The sequence below is a fragment of the Labrus bergylta genome, chromosome 12 (genome assembly GCF_963930695.1).
Source record: "Labrus bergylta chromosome 12, fLabBer1.1, whole genome shotgun sequence".
Lineage (NCBI taxonomy): Eukaryota > Metazoa > Chordata > Actinopteri > Labriformes > Labridae > Labrus > Labrus bergylta.
In genome coordinates, this window is record NC_089206.1 from 20,461,050 (window position 1) to 20,479,949 (window position 18,900).

At 40.5% G+C, this 18,900-nt stretch overlaps 2 protein-coding genes and 1 long non-coding RNA gene across 4 annotated transcripts in view; 2 read left to right on the top strand and 1 right to left on the bottom strand.

Moving 5' to 3' along the window:
• The window catches only part of LOC136176979 (tumor necrosis factor receptor superfamily member 5-like), a 94,473-nt gene that overhangs the window by 64,749 nt on the left and 10,824 nt on the right, over positions 1–18,900 (top strand). The gene's annotated exons all lie outside the window — the stretch shown is intronic.
• LOC109999381 (tumor necrosis factor receptor superfamily member 14-like) overlaps positions 1–18,900 on the top strand; it is a 71,424-nt gene that overhangs the window by 4,037 nt on the left and 48,487 nt on the right. Inside the window, exons 4-10 of one of the 2 annotated variants that reach the window (XM_065960990.1) lie at positions 115–240; positions 521–676; positions 11,382–11,469; positions 11,541–11,728; positions 11,833–11,861; positions 11,946–12,011; positions 12,124–12,690. In XM_065960990.1, coding sequence (XP_065817062.1) covers positions 115–240; positions 521–676; positions 11,382–11,469; positions 11,541–11,728; positions 11,833–11,861; positions 11,946–12,011; positions 12,124–12,171 — 701 coding nt within the window. In that variant the 3' untranslated portion in view covers positions 12,172–12,690. Of the gene's footprint in view, positions 1–114; positions 241–520; positions 677–11,381; positions 11,470–11,540; positions 11,729–11,832; positions 11,862–11,945; positions 12,012–12,123; positions 12,691–18,900 lie in introns of those variants that run through there. The other variant, XM_065960989.1, reaches the window with a different exon arrangement.
• On the bottom strand, positions 1,751–7,476 carry LOC114921292 (uncharacterized). Its single transcript, XR_010667508.1, has 2 exons — positions 1,904–7,476; positions 1,751–1,804 (listed from the first exon to the last, which is right to left on the bottom strand). It is a non-coding gene; the product is annotated as an uncharacterized lncRNA (long non-coding RNA).

Consider the following 18,900-nt stretch of genomic DNA (forward strand, 5'->3'; position numbering starts at 1 on the left):
CGTCCACTGCGAGTGGATTGTAGTCAATGCTTTATCTTCAAACATTATCAGATATAAAATCCTACAATGTCTGTTTCCTGATTGTGTGACATTAAAGTTTTGTCTTTTCAACAGGGACTCGAGTAAAAACAGACTGTGAGGAGGACAAAAGTACGTCCTGTCAGCCGTGCACAGAGGGGACTTTCATGAATAAAATGAACGGACTAAAAAAATGTTTGTCCTGCAGAGAATGTGGAGCAGGTAAACTAATGTTTATGTTGTTTTTATTAACTTTTTAATTTAAAGGCAGAAGTTTTATTACTGAGTCCTTGATGAGGAAACTGCAGCTGGAGTGTTGTTCTCTGTATTTCCTGTTTTTTCAGTTTGTTTTTAGAGCAAACCTTAAATCTGAATCTCTCATTGGTTCAGATGTTTTCCTTTGAGTTTACAGCTTGAAGGTGTTTTAAATAGTCAGATTCATCATGTTGCTGTTTAGTCTTAAAGCAGTCGAGTATGTCTGTATTTATCTTTGTGTTGACAGGTTCTGGTCTGAAGATGAAGACGTCGTGTACGATACGATCAGACACAGTTTGTGAACCTCTGGAAGGATTTTACTGCTCAGACTCGAGAAAGGATGCCTGTGAGGATGCGAAGAAACACAGACGCTGTGAACCAGGAGAATACATCAGTCAGAGAGGTGGGTTCATACATGTAACTCCACACACACACACACACACATACACACACACACACACACACACACAAACACAAACAAAATATTCCTCCTGAGAATTGAAGCAATGAGCTGTTTGTGTTATTCCAACATTAAACTGTTCCTGTAGCTACAGATGAACTGGTGACTAAAGGGAAGTTCAAGTTATTGTCAGAAGAGAAGCTGAGAGGACTTGTGTCACAGTGGAAGTGAAAGAAAAGCATGATTACATTCCTTAAGGATGTGAAAACACCGAGATTACTGACCCAAAGATCACTTCCCTGAGTGCTTCATGGGCCTGAAGAAGGTCTTGGTGCTGCAGCATGAAGACCGACTGGCTACTCTCACCAGAGCAGCTGCTGCTGGTTTTGTTGACACAGAAAATAGTAAAAGGGAGCAGCTGATCTGATCAAATCACACTGCATGGGTCTCATTTATAACCGTTGCGTACGAACAAAACGAGGTCTGAAACTGGCGTACGCCTTTTCCCACACAAAGTTTGTGATCTATAAAAACAAACCTGAAAGTAAAATGTGCTCACCGGTATGCAAACTCTGACCCAGGCGTACGTTCATTTTGGAGGCATGGGAAATTGGCAACACAGACGGTGAAGTGGTGAATTGCAGCCAGCAGATACATATTGATATCTCTCCCACATTTTATTTCACTAAATATCAAACTTTACTGACAGATCCACGTCATCAGAATCATTCAAACCGATGGTTTTATTTAGGTTATAATTGCGCATGTAGTGAGCCGTTTCCAATAAGTAACTTTCATTATGAAAATATATAAAAATTAAAAATAAAAGTCTGCCACATACATATTGCATCAGCGCCGTCTCGCCTTCATTATCCCGGACGGACCTCAGAGGACCGGACTTGTACACTAATGTAATCACTGATGTAGAGTTAAAAATTAGACTAACACAAAGACCATAGAGCCACCAGTTTTCATTAATACCTTTCAATATCGTGCATTTATCATCAAGTGTGGTTTTTAGTTTTTATAACTGCTCCCAAAGTTTCTTCATCTGGTACAGATAAGCCACGCTCCAACTGATGTTTGACCAATATTTATTCTTTTCCTTTTGTCAGCAAACACCGTGAAAAACTAAAATGAAGTAAATAAAGACACAAGCATTCATGAGCATGGATGACTATACAAAAGCTAAACAAAATGTCCTTTACAAATAAAAACACAATTACATACCGTGTGCGCCTTCTAACCAGAAATGTTTAGGCTTTGCAGTCTTTTAAAGTTCTTCACAGACGCGTCTCCTTCATCTGTGTCCTACCGTTGGTACTAGCGTCTGGCAGCACGTTTTTATTGCTCCAATTAAACATGTGAACACTGCATGCAGAACACTCAGCGCAATACACAATTAGACCAGTAGGTGTCAGTAACAGAGCATAGAATCTGAACACATTTCAAAATAAAACATTTTCTCTGTAATTACAACAAATCCTGTTCAAAGAAATATAATGTTCTGCGACAGCTACACTGCCACCAAAATTACAAAGATTTATATTCATCATATGTCCCAACCAAACATTTAAATCAAGTAATTTTCGATGAATTAACAATCAATCTTCAAGTCATTAGAGCTTCAATGACATTAATAATATTGACTCTCAACCCAACAAACTATACTCCTTTTTGTATTTATTTTGTCTAATTTTAGTAGTATTTCACTTGTAGTTTAGGATTCATCCTCAACTAAAACCACTAGTTTTTGAACTGGACGTTCAAGAAAAGAAAGTGGCTTCAAGCGTTCACCTTTCTTTCCTAAATCTCTCTTTCCTATTTGGATTTTAACCTTTCGCACAAGACCATCATCATCTTCACTTGTCTCAACTACTCTGGCTAGTTTCCACTCATTTCTTGGAGTATTGTCATCTTTAACAATCACTACATCCCCAACTCGTACATTTCTTTTGGGCGCATGCCACTGTTGTCTTAGGCATATGTTGGTCAAGTATTCCTTGCGCCACCTGCTCCAGAATTGTTCTGTCAGATATTGCACTCTCCGCCATCTTTTCCTGGCGTACAAATCTTCTCTGACAAAATTGCCAGGAGGCGGCAGGGGAAGAGATGTCTTCATCGTGAGTAAATGATTAGGCGTCAAAGGCTCAACACTTTTGGGGTCACTGATTGTATCTGTGGTTAGTGGGCGATTGTTCACAATCGACATGGCTTCATAGAAGAATGTTCTCAGTGAAGAGTCATCTAGCCTTCCTGTGACTTGTGCCAGGACAGACCTCATTACGCTCCTGACTGTCCGGATCTGGCGTTCCCAAACACCACCCCTGTGGCTTGCTTCAGGAACATTCATTAGGAAGTCGTATTGGTTTTGAGCCAGATAGGTGGAAATCCTCTCTTTGTCTAGCTTCAATAGACTTTTCTCCAACTCATTCTTTGCCCCGACAAAATTCGTACCTTGGTCAGATCGAATCTGTCTTACTGCTCCTCTGATTGCTATAAAGCATCTCAAAGCATTTATGAATGCATCAGTAGTGAGATCCTCTAACATTTCAATGTGAATGGCTCTGGAGCTTAAACACGTGAACAACAGGCCATATCGCTTACATTCTTTCCGACCATGTTTTGTATAGAAGGGGCCGAAACAGTCAAGTCCAGTGTATGAGAAAGGGGGTGAAGGATCTACACGGTCAACTGGCAAGTCAGCCATGCGCTGTTCTTCAGTCGGTCCACGTACCTTTCTGCAAGTGACACAACACTTGATATGCTTGGCCACTACCTTACTGGCACCTATTATCCAATATCCGCTGGCCCTGAGTTCGTTCAATGTTTGGCCTCGGCCTTGATGTTGTGTTTTCTTGTGATAATGATCAAGTATTAGTTGTGTGATAATGCCTTCCTTAGGAAGTATTACTGGATGTTTCAGCTCAAAAGATGCAGAAGACTTTCTCAACCGCCCTCCAACCCTAAGCAAGTCATTAACGAGGATGGGATCAAGTTGGAACATCTTATGAGTTTTTGGTAGTTTAGCTGATTTTTGAGTAAACCATTTCAGCTCCTCTTCAAAGTCTTCTCTTTGCGCTGCCTGGATGAGTGCAAAAGATGCCAATTTTCTCTCTTCCACACTAATGGGCCCTGACTTGTCCCTCTTTGCCAGTCTTTTTATCCTTGCGACAACATTGAGGGTTGTATTCCAGTCAGAAAATCTTGAGAACCTTGCAAGAAAGCTGTCATTTTCAAGAGCATTTGTCTTCAGAACCTTTACCTCTGGATCACCAACGAGAAGTTCTGGAGAATGTTGAATCTTGACAATTTCCCGTTCCCATAAAAACTTCGGTCCAGTGAGCCAGTTTGAGTCAACCAAGTCTGCCACCTTGAGACCCCTAGACGCATGGTCTGCTGGATTTTGATCTGTTTCAATGTAGAACCATTGTCTTGGATCTGTAGTGTCTCTTATTTTCTGGACGCGATTGGCAACAAAAACATGAAAGCGCCGAGCTTCATTTTTAATGTACCCGAGCACCACCTGTGAATCTGTCCAGAAAAACTCTTCATCTATCTTCAGCTCAAGCTCTGTTCTGAGGAAGTTGCTTACTCCAGCAGAAACTGCAGCTGCAGTGAGCTCAAGGCGTGGGATGGTGACAATGTTTGTGGGGGCCACTCGGGCCTTACCCATGACCAGTGCACAATGTATTTGTTCGTCGGCAACAATCCTGATATATGAACATTGTCCATAACCACTGCTGCTTGCATCAGAAAAATGATGTAGCTCCATCTTTTGGATTGTACCGTGATTCTCAGGAATGAGACATCTTGGTATTTGAATTTTTTGAAGATTTTTCAGGTCACAGAGCCATGTTTCCCATTTGGTCTTGAGTGCAGGGGGAACAGGCTCATCCCATCCAACACCACGCTTGCACATTTCTTGCAGCACTTGTTTTCCGTACAAGATGTAGGGAGAGAGAAATCCTAGTGGATCATACACACTTGCCACTGTTGCTAGGATTCCTCGTCGTGTGGCTGGCTTTTCTTTGAGGACGACGCTGAATGAGAACACATCAGCATCTAGATTCCACTTTACTCCAAGTACACTCTGCATTGGAACCTCATTGTAGCTGAGATTTACATCTTTCCTGTCACTTGCACGTTCCGTCTCTGGAATGGCATCCAGGACCTCTCTGTTGTTGCACACAAATTTGTGTAAGCGCAGCTTTCCTTTGACACAAATTTCTTGTGCTTCATTGACCAGCTGTTTTGCATGGTCAACTGAATCCACGCTGATGAGCCCATCATCCACATAGAAATGTTTGCGAATGAAGCTGGCTGCCAAAGGGTAGTCTTTTTCATATTCACTGGCGAGATGTTTCATGCCATAGTTGGCACATCCTGGAGAAGATGCCGCTCCAAAAATATGCACCCGCATGCGATATTCCTTGGGCTCAGTGTCTGTGTTCCCATCTTTCCACCACAGGAACCTTATGAAATCACGATCTTCTTGGCTAACATGGAAGCGGTGGAACATTTTCTCCACATCGCACATGATTGCGATTTGACCTTGGCGAAATCTGCACAACACTCCAGCCAGAGCATTGGTCAAATCCGGTCCTGTCAGTAGGTGGTCGTTAAGAGAGGTGCCTTCAAATCTGGCAGAGCAGTCAAAGACAACTCTAATTTTCTCTGGCTTCCTTGGGTGGTACACTCCATGGTGAGGAATGTACCATGTATTACCCTCCTTTGGTGTGCTATCTGCTTCTTCAGCATCACCATCCTCAAAGACACCGTCCATAAATTTCATATAATCCTCTTTGTACTTGGGATTTTTCTCCATTTTTCTTTTCAAATGCTTCAATCGAACTGTAGCAAGCTGCTTGTTGTTTGGAAGCTGTGGACGTTCTCTGAAGGGTAGAGGCATTTCCAGATGGCCTTCCTTATTCTGATGAATGTTTCCATTCAAGAGCTGTAAAAACTGGATGTCCTCTTGAGATATGTTTATTTCTCGATTGTTCATGTCTTGAAAATCTGTTTCCAGCGCTTTGATCACAGAGGCAGGTGTGATAGATGGAAGTTCTTTCACAGAGACACGATGGCAGATCCCTGCCACGTCCAATGAACTAATCCAAGGTTTAATGGATCCCACAATACTCCAGCCTAAGTCAGTTTTGACTGCATATGGATCGTAATCATCTCCTGTTATGACTTTCCTTGGTTTCAGAGCCCTTGCACAGTCAAAACCAATCAGGAGTCCTGCAGGACAGTTCAACAGATCTGGTATCTCTTCTGCAATGCTGAGAAGATGGGTCCACCTTTTTGCTGTCTCACGAGTTGGAATACTATTTTTCTCCATTGGAATGTATTCTCGAGTGTAAGTGGGTGGCAGCTCAATGTACTCGTGTGAATGATATCCTCTTACTATGAGTCCTTCCACCTTTTGACAATGCACGATTGAACCCCTATCAGTCATTGTTGTTAACTTTAGCTTAACAGGTTCTGTGTTTACCTGAATTTTTTCACAAATGTCTTGGTCAATAAATGTATTACTGCTTTGTGTGTCCAGTAATGCGTACACCAAGGTTTCTGGGCTGTTTCCTGCTGCACAAGAAAGCCACACAGGAACAATCATCGAAGTGCGGTCACTGTTTCCCACTCTCACACTGCATGAAACAGAGGAAGCACTGTCCTCTTGTGGTGGTGTTTCAGACCTTTCTCCTTGAGGGCGTTCTTCATGAAGCGGAGAGGGATGGCTTCGCCTGCAAATGTTACAAGTGACTCTCTGACGACAATTTTTGGAAATATGGCCAACTCTGAGGCAACCGAAGCACATGTTGTTTTCAATGATGAATTTTTTCCTTTCTTCAAGAGGTATCGCCACAAATTTTCCACATTTATAGATAAAGTGCTGTTGTTGACAGTAGATACATTGAATTTGCCTTTTATTTTGAGTTGCAGGATAGCTGGGTTTGGAACTTTTGTCACCCTGAGACGTACCTGTGGCCCTTGGAGTGGGTTTTGGATTTTTAGAGACCTTTGTTGAAGCTACTAGGACACTGGCTTTCAGACGTTTCTGTTCCTTCTCAGGCTTTTCGCATGTGTGCTTTAATGCATACAGGGAGGAAACTGGATTGCATGCTATGCGCGCCTCTTCGGCTACAAAGTCTGCAAATTCTTTGAAACCCGGATATGCCTTCCCTTCATCCAGTGTTCTAGTAACGTACCGGTTCCAGCGGGTTGTTGCCCAGTCAGGAAGTTTCAGTAATAATTTCTGATTTTCCTCACAATCATCCAAAACCCTGAGACCTTGCACATGGGGAATGGCATTCTTACATGAGATGAGGAAATCACTGAACTCTCTTAATTTAAGAGATTCTTTTGGTCCAATCTTTGGCCAGCTGCTCAGTTTTCCCCGGAAAGCTCTTTGAACTACAAAGGGGTGGCCATAGCGTTTGTTCAGAGCGTCCCAAGCCTGTGCATACGCTTCCGCATCACTCCGATAAAATGTTCCTTCTAACACACAAAGTGCTTCTCCACTTATGTATTTTTTCAAATAGAACAACTTATGTGCTGGATCTGTACAACTTGTCTCAATTAGAGCCTTAAAGCAGGTGCTCCACTCTGTGAATTTGAGAGGGTCTCCTGTAAACATAAACGGCTCTGGTGCTGGAAGTCTAGTCATTGCCAGGGATTCTTTCAATGCTTGGACTAGCGAGGCTTCGCTTTCCTTTTGCTCTAGTTTCCTGTCAGAGTAGTGAGGAACTGGAAAACTCTGGGGAATCTGGTTTGATTTAACTTTAGAGCAAGGAAGGGCTGTTGAGCTTTGGGGAACTTGGGTGCATGGAGCGCTGTTGTGCTGCATTGGAAACTGACTTACAAACAAAGTACTTTTTACTTCAATATCTCTTATTTCAGCATTCAATTTTGATTCCTCTTCTGCGTACACATTGTATTCAGCCTCTATGACTTCAAGATCCCTTTGTTCTTCCAACAATTTTAACTTCTCTTGCTGAGCTAGAACCTCTTTTCTCTGAGCAGAGATTTCCATCTCCCTGTTTATTTCAGCCCGTTTTGATGCCAAACGTGCAGCTGCATCAGCCTTCTTTGCAGTTACATGGCTTCCTTCCTGGCTATGACTTTGCTGACTACTCAGTCCAGCTCTAGAAACAGTTGATCCATAAATTGACTTTGCATCTTCTCTTTGGAGTAACTGAAGGAGTGATTCTTTAACAGCCGACGAGTCAAACTCCTTGATATCAACATCTGCATACCGGCTTTTCAGGAGGAGAGTAATTTCAGTAGTAACTGAAGTGCAGCTATCCATCTTCCTTCTTATGTCTTGAGATGGCATGGTAAGTGCACGTAAACTCTCATACTCTTGTTTTAGTTCTGACTCACATTTTTCTACAGATTTAAACATTTCACTTAACTCAGTTTTAGAGCATTCTTCCTTAAGTTTAGATCTTGTGAGTTGAACCTCTGCTTTAAAGTTTACATACCTTGACATAAACTTTCTTTCCTTTTTTGTTATTTCAGTTCTTTTAAACTCAAGCATTTTTTCTGTTGGATGTTTTTCCCTTTCTGATCGTCTAACCTCTGTTTCAACTTGAGAAGGTGGTTGGAACAATCCTATCTTCTGTATTTCAAGATCTGCACAAATTTCTCCTACACGGGTTTCAATTTCTTGTCTTTCTGAGTCCTCAAGTTCAGTTTCTAATTGCTCTTGCAACTGTGCTTTCTCATATTCTAGAGCTGCAAGTACTTGCTTTAATGTGTTTTCTGATGTACTCTGCTCCATTTTCAACTGTAGTTTGAACTAACACCTCTTAAATATTATATAGTGAAAGATTACTTAGAAAACATTAGAAGAATATACTGTCTAAATTATTGAACAATATCAAACAAGTAATACAGTTCTGATAAATTTACAAGAGCTCAGTTTTCGCTTTACATTAACTAGGAATTAACCGTTTCTAAACTTGAAAGATACTCTGACCTGGTATTCCAAAGGTGTTGTGATTTATTTGCAGAACTGCACTGTCCAAAACTGTTGTTTTATGGTCCCTTTTCAATCGAGCTGGATTAGACACATGTAGCTCCAATGTCCAGCTGATTCACGAATATGTAGGCAGATCTTCCATGTGGGCTGCTGTAATGAAGTCCTTGAAGCATGGCCGTCCAGGAATCGTGCTGCTCTCTCCTGGAATGGCTACGTTTTTCACTATAACTGCTCCCAAAGTTTCTTCATCTGGTACAGATAAGCCACGCTCCAACTGATGTTTGACCAATATTTATTCTTTTCCTTTTGTCAGCAAACACCGTGAAAAACTAAAATGAAGTAAATAAAGACACAAGCATTCATGAGCATGGATGACTATACAAAAGCTAAACAAAATGTCCTTTACAAATAAAAACATTTTCTCTGTAATTACAACAAATCCTGTTCAAAGAAATATAATGTTCTGCGACAGCTACAGTTTTAATAAAGATTCCTGCGTCAAGACGCACAGAGCGCACAGAGACACGGCGGTGGCTTCACACATTTCACCTTCTCGTTACTCAGCATGTCTTCATCAGCAGCACGTATTTATTCTGTAAATAATTCAAGTGTGGACATTAAGTTGGGGCATCTCTGAAACGATCATTAAGCCATATATTTTATCATAATTAGTCACAGAGCAGACGGAGTTTCCTACAGAAAAAATGTGGCCAACAATTAAATGTTTTTGTTCGTTGATCAAACCTTTGATTAATAATATCATACAGTGAGGGAGACTGCTGACTGATGTGTCCTCTCTGCCACTATATTAAGAAATCAGTGTGGGTCCCGTAAACATGTAAACATTGCAGATATTCTCGTGCGTAATGATGAACGGTGGATGTTTTGACACATAGGACAAGGTAAATGCAGCAGTGACGTGGTGTCATTCTCTGATTTTTCTTCAGTTCATGATCCTCCTGCTGCAGCAAATTACCGACATTTTAACCTTCACTTTATTCACAAACTCCTCCGTTTCTGGGTCAGAAAGTTTCGTTTCTTTGTCTAAACTTCCGGGATCCAGCACTCGAAACCTCTGATCTGCCCCCTCGTTTGTATGCATTTTCATTCACGAGCTGCTTTGCATTGACCGTTTATGGTTGATTGTGGGCGTGTAGAGGGCGGAACATGGGACTAATCTATGTGCGTACATTTCCAGGTGGATCGTGATTTATAAAGGGAACATTGCGTGCAGGTGTGTGTACGAACGGTTTTATAAATCTGAATCATTTTGTGCGCACGCCATTTCCGGGTTTTTGGCGCACGTACATTTTTAGTATGGATTCTATGCTCTCTTTTATAAATGAGACCCCTGGACATTTTCCGAATAGTCACAGGTCAGTATGCAGTACGTACTATTCAGTATGGAGTTTCAGTATACTGAACTTTCATGGTCATTCAGTATGCATTTTTTGGGTCCACCTCAGTATACTGAACATTTCAGTATGAATACTAACTTCCGGGTTTTATGCAGTATGGATCGGATGCGTGCTTTCAGGAAATGAATTGTATTTTACCCACAATGCTGTGCGAAATTAAACATAAATCGTCACGTCACGTCCGCCTCCAAATCAAAACAAACGGGCATGGATTAATTGAAACAATTTTTAATCTAGAGTTAAAGTCCCGACTGAAATCACTACTTTTAATTAACAACAGAAAATATAACAAATATCAGCATTATTATAAAACCTTTCCCTCTCTATTTAAATAATAATTTCACTATTTAAATGCGTCTTTATTGGTTTATTTTACTTTATATTCCGTATATTAATGTCTTTCATTTGTTCTTTCCTTTATGTACTGTATGTTATTTAGTTATTTAATCTGTCTTTTACTTGATTTACATTGTGATATTGTTTTGTTTACCTGACTGTATGTGCGCATTACTCTTCTTGAAGAAAGCTAAACAAAACAAAAAACAACAATGGGTGAATGCGGCTGGTTCGGGAAACATAAATGACGTCACTTCCTTACTGAATGAATCAGAAGTAGGCACAAATATCTGCCTACTGTGTGTGCATACTGTGTGTGCCTACTATTCGCACAGCATTGTGGGTGGTAAAACACAATTCATTTCCTGAAAGGATGCATCCGATCCATACTGCATAAAACCCGGAAGTTAGTATCCATACTGAAATGTTCAGTATACTGAGGTGGACCCAAAAAATGCATACTGAATGACCACGAAAGTTCAGTATACTGAAACACCATACTGAATAGTACGTACTGCATACTGAACTGTGACTATTCAGAAAGGGCCCTGGTCTTCACACAACATGCTTTCTCTCTCTGGATGAATTCATGCGCCATCTGGTGGCAGAACTTGTAACTTTAGTGTTTGATATTAATCTTATTTCCAGACACACATATTAGTGAACTTATTTCCTTTGGTTTGTTCAGAGTCTCTGATTGGTTCATATTTTAGACTGCATGGATGATATGTCTGCAATATTTCATACATGAAATGAAAAGTTATCAAAGATTGACATTTAATCAAGTTTAGAAAGATACTTTTTCTTGGTATCAGGTGAAATTGTTCTGTGAATAAGACTTTAATCTTTAATCTGGAATTCAGACTAAAAAATGTTTTCAGGTGTTTCTTTCTGAGATTCTACTTTAAAGATCTCATCATGTATTTAGTTTAATATTGAAAACTGTCACTGTGTGTATTTCCTGCAGGAACTTCCTCCACAGACACCGTGTGCTCCACCTGCTCTGATGGAACATTTTCAGACGGGACGTTTCCATCTTGTCAGAAACACAAACAGTGAGTGAAGCTTCACATCACACATGGACTCTCCAGATGTTCCTGTAATAACTGTCCCTCTATCATTACAGATGTGAATCAGAGGGTCTGCTGCTGCTGAGAGCAGGAACTGAGACAGAGGACGCTCAGTGTGGAGATATACCATCAGACAAGACTGCACTGATAGTCGGTGTTGTTGTTGTTGTTGGTGTGATGTTTTTAGTCTCTGGACTTGGAGTGTGTTATTTCAAACGGAGGAAGATTAGACATCTAATCTCAGGTAAGGTTTCCACTGTGACAATGAAACATGATCATGTTTATTTTATAGATATTATGGTCTGTCTCATCATTCATTTGATTTTTATTTCTAATGTTTTATTCCAGGAAACATAAAAGAAACACTCTCTCACCAGGTATGTTTTAAACTCTCTTTACTCTCAATCTGTTTTATGTTCAATATTTTAATAAAGTCTGTCTTATTAATGTTTCCCATACAGGAAGGTGTGAACCTTAGAGATCAAACCCTGAAGAGTCTGAAGTCAGATGACTCCAAAGAGTCGAAGGTGAGCCAGCAGAGCTTTGATCAAATGTTCACTGACTGACTGAGATCAACTCTGTCCTGTTTTTACAGATTTACTAAATGTTTGATTTAAACTAAATCTCTTTTCTCCTCAGACGGTTCAGATTGAACTCCTGCAGAGTGAATCATCTCCAGGATCCTGACACACTGTTGATATCTGTTTATATGTATATCTGTTTTTTTATCTGTTCCAGTTTTGTTTTTGAGACGATGATTGAACACAAACACTTTCATCAGCGCTCCATCGGCTCTCTCACCATCAAGTTTAAATCTTTTAGAAATTAAAGATTGTCCCTTTTATTTCTTGGGCCGGCTGTGGATCAGTGATGGTCGGTCGTCTCCCAAGTGAAAGGTCGGGGGTTCAATCCCCAGCTCCTGCAGCAACATGTTGATGTTTCTTTGGACAAAACATTTAACCCCAAATAACTCCCTCTGCTGCATCATCAGGGTGTGAATGTGTATAGATGAGTGTGAGCTGAGATGAGATCAGATGTTTTTATCATGATTTTTATTATTTTTTTATTGTTCCTTGTATATTTGTTCACTTTATACATCCAGTCATGTAAAAAAAAGCTTTAATTGTACTGAATGTTAAAATAATTCATGTGATGTGTTTCTGTTAAACTCTTTATTTCTGATTGAACTACATGTATGACACGAGATGTCAGAGCGCTGTGTGAGGTTACATGTCCCGTAGACTCTTTATGTTTTTGATTCTGTTTTCAGAAAATAAATCAAGTTAATGTTTTTAAATATATTTTTATATCCTTTAGGCCAGAGGTGGGCAACTGGCAGCCCGGGGGCCACATGGGCCCTCGTCAACCCTCAATGTGGCCCTCAGGTCAATTTTTATATATCAAAACATGAAGAAAACATGACAAAATCTGCCATGAACTATTTCCATCATAATATTTGATCACTGGTATATGTTGAGTTAAATTTGAGACATAATTGACTGTTATCGTTTTTGTATACTACAATTTGGCCCCCTGGCAGTCAGAATTAAATGAATGTGGCCCTTGCTGTGACCAAAGTTGCCCATCCCTGCTTTAGGCCAACTTGTTTTGGTCTCGGGAGGAGAGGCTTCAGTCTTTGTTGAAGTGGTCGCAGGTTTGAATCCAGGGCCCCAGTCCTCGTGCGTGGTTCAAATAATCAGAGCTGATGTCCTTTTAGCCTGATTTGATGAACGTTATGGTTAAAGGTTGACTAAAGCCTGACTCACTGCGATTTTCCCCGATTGTGTAAAAGTCGGGGTGGCATGTCGGCTCACACTGTAAGACTGAATAGTTTACGACGCCCGACCAGACCTTGAGATTGACGTGCTCACACTGAACGAGTGAAATCGAGACGGTGCGTTGAAAGTTGTTAATAAAGTTTCATTTGAAAAAAACAAAGGACGAGGCATATCCACAATTACGAAGGTAAGATCATTAATGTGAATGTTAGCATGTTTGTGTACTGGCATAATGTGTAGTAAGTGCTAACACTGTGTTTCTATTTGTTTCTTTCTATCACTGTCACAATTTTCAATGTCAGTATGAAAGAAGGATTCCAGCGGAGAGATTAGCGTTAGAGCTGAGTGCTTCAGATCAATGAGGACAAAACAAAAGCCTCACAGTCTGAGTGTAAGGGAAAGTTATGCAGCAGGTTCATGACAGATTCCTGTTCATCAAATCAAGTTTCTGTGAATCATATAGGTGCCACGAGTACTGCTAAAAGCTACTTATAAATATATACATCATTTGATAAACAATTCATAACATTACTGTGTGAAAATAGGCAATGGGATTCACAGAAACTAGATACTAACAGTCTGTGTTTTACCACTTCTCAATATTATGTGCTTCTTCTCATATTTATTAGTAAAGAGAGATTGAGATCAGATATTGTTTGGCTAAATGTATTTAGTTATTATCTTCCTTTTTCTATAATTGTTCCTTCTATAACACATTTTCATTAAGTATTTAAAGTTAAACTGCACTTGCAGCAAGTACAGTATGTATTGTACAACATTGTAACACATTTGTGTATTTTCCCAGATTGCACTAAGGGATACCCGTCCTGTGCAGCTACAAAGCTGCCAGTGTACCTGTGTGGCTGGTGCAGCCTTGTGCAACCATGTGGCAGCACTATTATACCAGACTGCACACTATTCTCAGCTCAACATCACCACTGTCCCCCCAGTGCACAGCTGCACAGAGACAGAACAGCAGTGGCATAAACCAAGAACCATGGTATGCTAACTTTATGACATACTGTGAGGTTATGTAAAGTTATTTGTCCTTGTTTTTGGAAAAAACGTTTTTTTTGTCTAACTGCAGGGTGTTAAACCTGGTCCTGTAAATGAAATGGTCATCCTTTCAGCCAGACCCAAGGAAAGAAGACTTGCACAGGGAGTCAGGTTATTATTATTTATATATTTTTTGTCATGATTGTTTCTGTAATTATTATCATTTGTGAAAACATTTGAGTTAAAAATCATACACAGACACAAGATCAAAACATGCACATTACCAACATATACATAGACATGAGGTAGCAGTTAAGAAAAAAAGGTGTAGCTCTTGTCCAACACAGAGTTCACATTATTTTACCAGAAGTGTAATGTGCCTTTATGCAGTGTTCGGTATAGTTAGGGTAAAGACTTTTTTAAATAAATGAATACATAGGTAGAGAGAAAATAAATGAATAAGCAAATAATTGCCCAAGCACGCTTCAACCCTAAAGTCCAGTTCATTTGACCAGTGTGACCGCTCTGTATCGTACTCAGGCATGGTACACTTCCTTGGCTTTGGCACACTTCAGAGAGGTGTGCTTCAGCACGGTACACTTCATGCACGAGCACAAGCACGCGGGTAAACAACACTGACAGCCTTCATTCTGGAGAAATCCAGAGTTTGTATCTGACTAACATGACACAATATAAGACACAAAGTAGCTGTCATGTTCTCTGTGCTGTTCTCCGATGTGCGGCCGCGGACTCGACTGCGCGTCTCTCTCTCTCTCTCTCTCTCTCTCTCTCTCTCTCTCTCTCTCTCTCTCTCTCTCTCTCTCTCTCTCGAGTCCGCCTGTTTGTAAACTGAGCATGCTTCATAATAACATAAAGCGTGCATGCTGGGACCATGTACATGTTCTTTTGTCTGCACTGAACATCAGCAGCTCCACATGATGTCATTGGAAACATCCTTAGAAACAGCACATAAAATTGAATCTAGTACAAAAGAGCAGAGCTCCTGCATTGAGTGGCACCAATTAAGAAGATACAGAGTCACATCCTCCAAATTTAGAGAGATCTGTCACACCAGAAGTCACAGCTCTGCTGTAAATCTTGTTAAAAGGCTACTAAGACCCAGCCATCAGACTGCAGACAAGAGGAGGGGGCTTGAAATGGAGCCTGCAGCTGTAGAGGAGTACTGCAGAGCAAGGGATGTGAACCACTACCCTTGTGGGTTCCTCATCCACCCCGACGCACCATGGATGGGATCATCACCTGATGGTGTTGTCTATGACCCACAGGGGCAACCAGTCTTTGGCCTCCTAGAAATTAAATACCCAAATGTAGTGATCTATGTGGACTGCCCTTATATAAAGATCAGTGAGGGCACACACACACTCAGAAAGTCCCATCCTTACTTTTGGCAAATCCAGGGCCAGATGCTGATTTCCGGTTTAGACTGGTGTGACTTTGTTGTCTATACACAGGAAGACATGTTTATCCAGAGAATTCCCCGAGACAAGGAAACCACCATCTTTTTCTATGTGTACCTACCCACTTCCTTAGATAGCTAGACTGAAATTAGACTGCCAAGCAAAAATGCTCAGTAGGAAGCAAAGGCGTCAGCAGTGTGTTCTCCATGATGGATTCAATTTTAAATGTATGTTGTTGTTTTGCACTAGGTTCATTATTTGGTTATAATGTTTCCATTGTGCTTAAAAATGAAATGTTTTACACTTGTGAGAATGTATGTTTTGCAATACAATGTGATCGATAGCATGGGAGTGTTTCATGTATAAATGTCATTTCTAAAGAAAAGAAGGTAAGCAAAAGAAATCTGGGTCCAAGTTAAATTGGTCAAAGTGAATGTATTTCAACAAACCAATATTCAATGACTTCAACAACACCAAACAGATTTAATGTTAGTATATACAGATAATTACTATTTACAAATTAACATTTTGCCCTTAAAAGAATACAAAACAGATTTCAGTATCGTTAATTGGAACCACAGTGATCAGGATACTTGCGCGTGCCCGTCCTACATGAAAAGGGAGCAACGTGGATCACAAATCCTGATTCTCTCTGTGATTATCAATGGAGAATTTAAAGGAAAGCGCAACATTTTTTACACAACTTGAACCGCAAACCATCATTGACGAATATGAAAACTTCATTTAACAGCCAAATCAAACACCTCGGCATCAGCAAAGGCCAGACGAGCAGCTTGGCAAGCGATTGCAGACAAATTAAATGTGTAAGTGTAAAGAATATGCTAATTGGCTGTACACTGTTCCTGTCAAAATAAACAAATAAATAAAAGAAAAATCCTCAAAAGCAACGAATCAAGATTACAGCTGACCCTCTGCACCCCCTTTGCTCGTAGTATGAACTCTTGACTTCAGGGTGCAGGTACAGAATGCCCCGGATGAGGACTAAAAGAGGCATTACATCTTTAGTACCACACAGTATTCAGCTGCTTAATAAGCTTTGATTATACAGGATGAACTCGGCACTCTGCACTTTATTTCACTTGCTACTGAAATCACTCAGTTAATCATGCGATGCTTTACTGTGTTCTTGTTGTCCTGTAAATGTTTGTTTGTATAGTGTGTTTTATGCTCTCTGTGCAAGGCAGATTCCTCTAGGGGCAATAAAGGTTTCATTCATTCATTGAAAAATGTCTGCAGTTCAGCTAGAGATACCAGAGAAGAAGTGAGACTTAATTATATAATTATAAATACCTTCAGAAACAATTTTGACTTTTTATGTTCTTGTTCCTCTTTTGAAGAGCGTAGGCAGACGCTACAGTGTCCCTCTGGCCCAAAAAACATCTAAAAAAATGATTTTGTTACTGTTGGGACAGACAATAAAGTTTATCTATCTATCTATAAAAAGATTTGACTAAATCAAAGTGTCTGATTCTTGAACAATAACATCAAACTATTGAATATCTGTGCTCTGCTGACCTCTGGTGGTCAAAAACAGAACTGTTTGAGTGTCTGTTATTTTAACTTCACTCTGAGCTAACAGTTCAAATATTTGTAAGTTAAAGGACAGTGAGAACTCTGAGGTCAAAGGTCAAAAGCTCAGTTCTGTTTCTGAAGTAAAGCTCTGTGTTACTTACTGAATATATCACCTGGAGGAAGAACTCTGAATACTTTTTTTATTTCACTTGAGCTGATCCATGTTTTACTCTCTGCTCGAGTCATTTCATATTTGTCTGATTTTATTCCTTTTTAATTAATCATTGATAATCAATTAGTGAAATTGTACAATAACACTTTAGACATTAAATATATAAAACAGTAAGACTTAAATTCAATTGAGCAACACAGATTAATAAGGGTTATAGAGGGAGAAAATATAAAAAAATAAGTAGAGAGTATTGTTCACTGTGGATCAGGAGCGCCCTCTACTGGACAACCTTCATGATGACACCATATCTAAATGATCCTAATGGTGGTTTCTCCATTAAATATTTTGTAAAATGTTTTGTTTTTATATCAGCGCATATATTAAAAAAAATCACCAAGGATACATTTTCTTACTTATCGAGGTCGGGTCGCTGTGGCAACAGGAGAAGTACGTCAACCCAGACTTCCTCCCCGTCAACATTTTCCAATTCTTCCTGGAGGATTCTGAGGCGTTCCCAGGACTGAAAGGATATCCCTCCAGTGAACTCTGGGTCTACCCCAGGGGGTTCTCCTGGTCGGGCATGCCCGAAAAACCTCCAAAGGGAGACGTCCAGGAGACCCAATCAGACGCCCGAAACAACTCAACTGTCTCCTTTAGATGTGAAGGAGTAGCGGACACTTTTTCAGTCACTACCCATAATGCATCTTTTTACAGTCTATGGCGTGACCACAGAGGGTTGGAATGAAGATCGGTAATGAAGATCTGCCACCCCACAGGCATTGTCCCAGACCTCAACGTGGCATTGAAGAGACGTATCAGCCAAGACAGCCCAACAATGTCCAGAACCTTTAGCATCTCAGGGCGACTCTCATCCACACCTGGTGCCACTGAGGAGCTTTCTCAGTGACCTCTGCTAAGGTTAGGGGGTAAGGTAAGGTTCACCCCAGATCTTCAGACTCTGCCTCCCCTTCAGAGGATGTGTTGGTTGGGTTCAGGAGTTCCTCAAAGTATTCCTTCCACCACCCCACGATGTCCCAAGTCCGGGTCAGCAGTTCTCCATCCCTGCTGATAACAGCCCGGGGAAAGCCCTGCTTTCCCTTCCTGAGCCGGAGAACGGTTTGCCAGAACTTCCTTGAGGTGATCCGAAAGTCCTTCTCTGTAGCCTCCCCGCAATCCTCCCACACCAGAGGAAGACCCCGGAGAAACAAGAAGAAACAAATTGAGACTCTCACACAGTTCTGTCTTTGACCACTAGAGGTCAGCAGCAGTACACAGCCATAAAACTAACATTTAAGAATCTGACACTTGGATTTAAAAGTTCATGAAAAGCATGTGATTAAGGTTAGATAGATAGATAGATAAATAGATACTTTATTGATCCAGAGGGAAATTCAAAGCATCCAGTAGCAGGTTACAAGACGTACATGACATGAAACATTTGTTACAAATTAAGCCGCAAAAAAATGCCGCAAAACCGTCGCCCCCCCATACATATATATTAACCCGATAAAAGATTTAA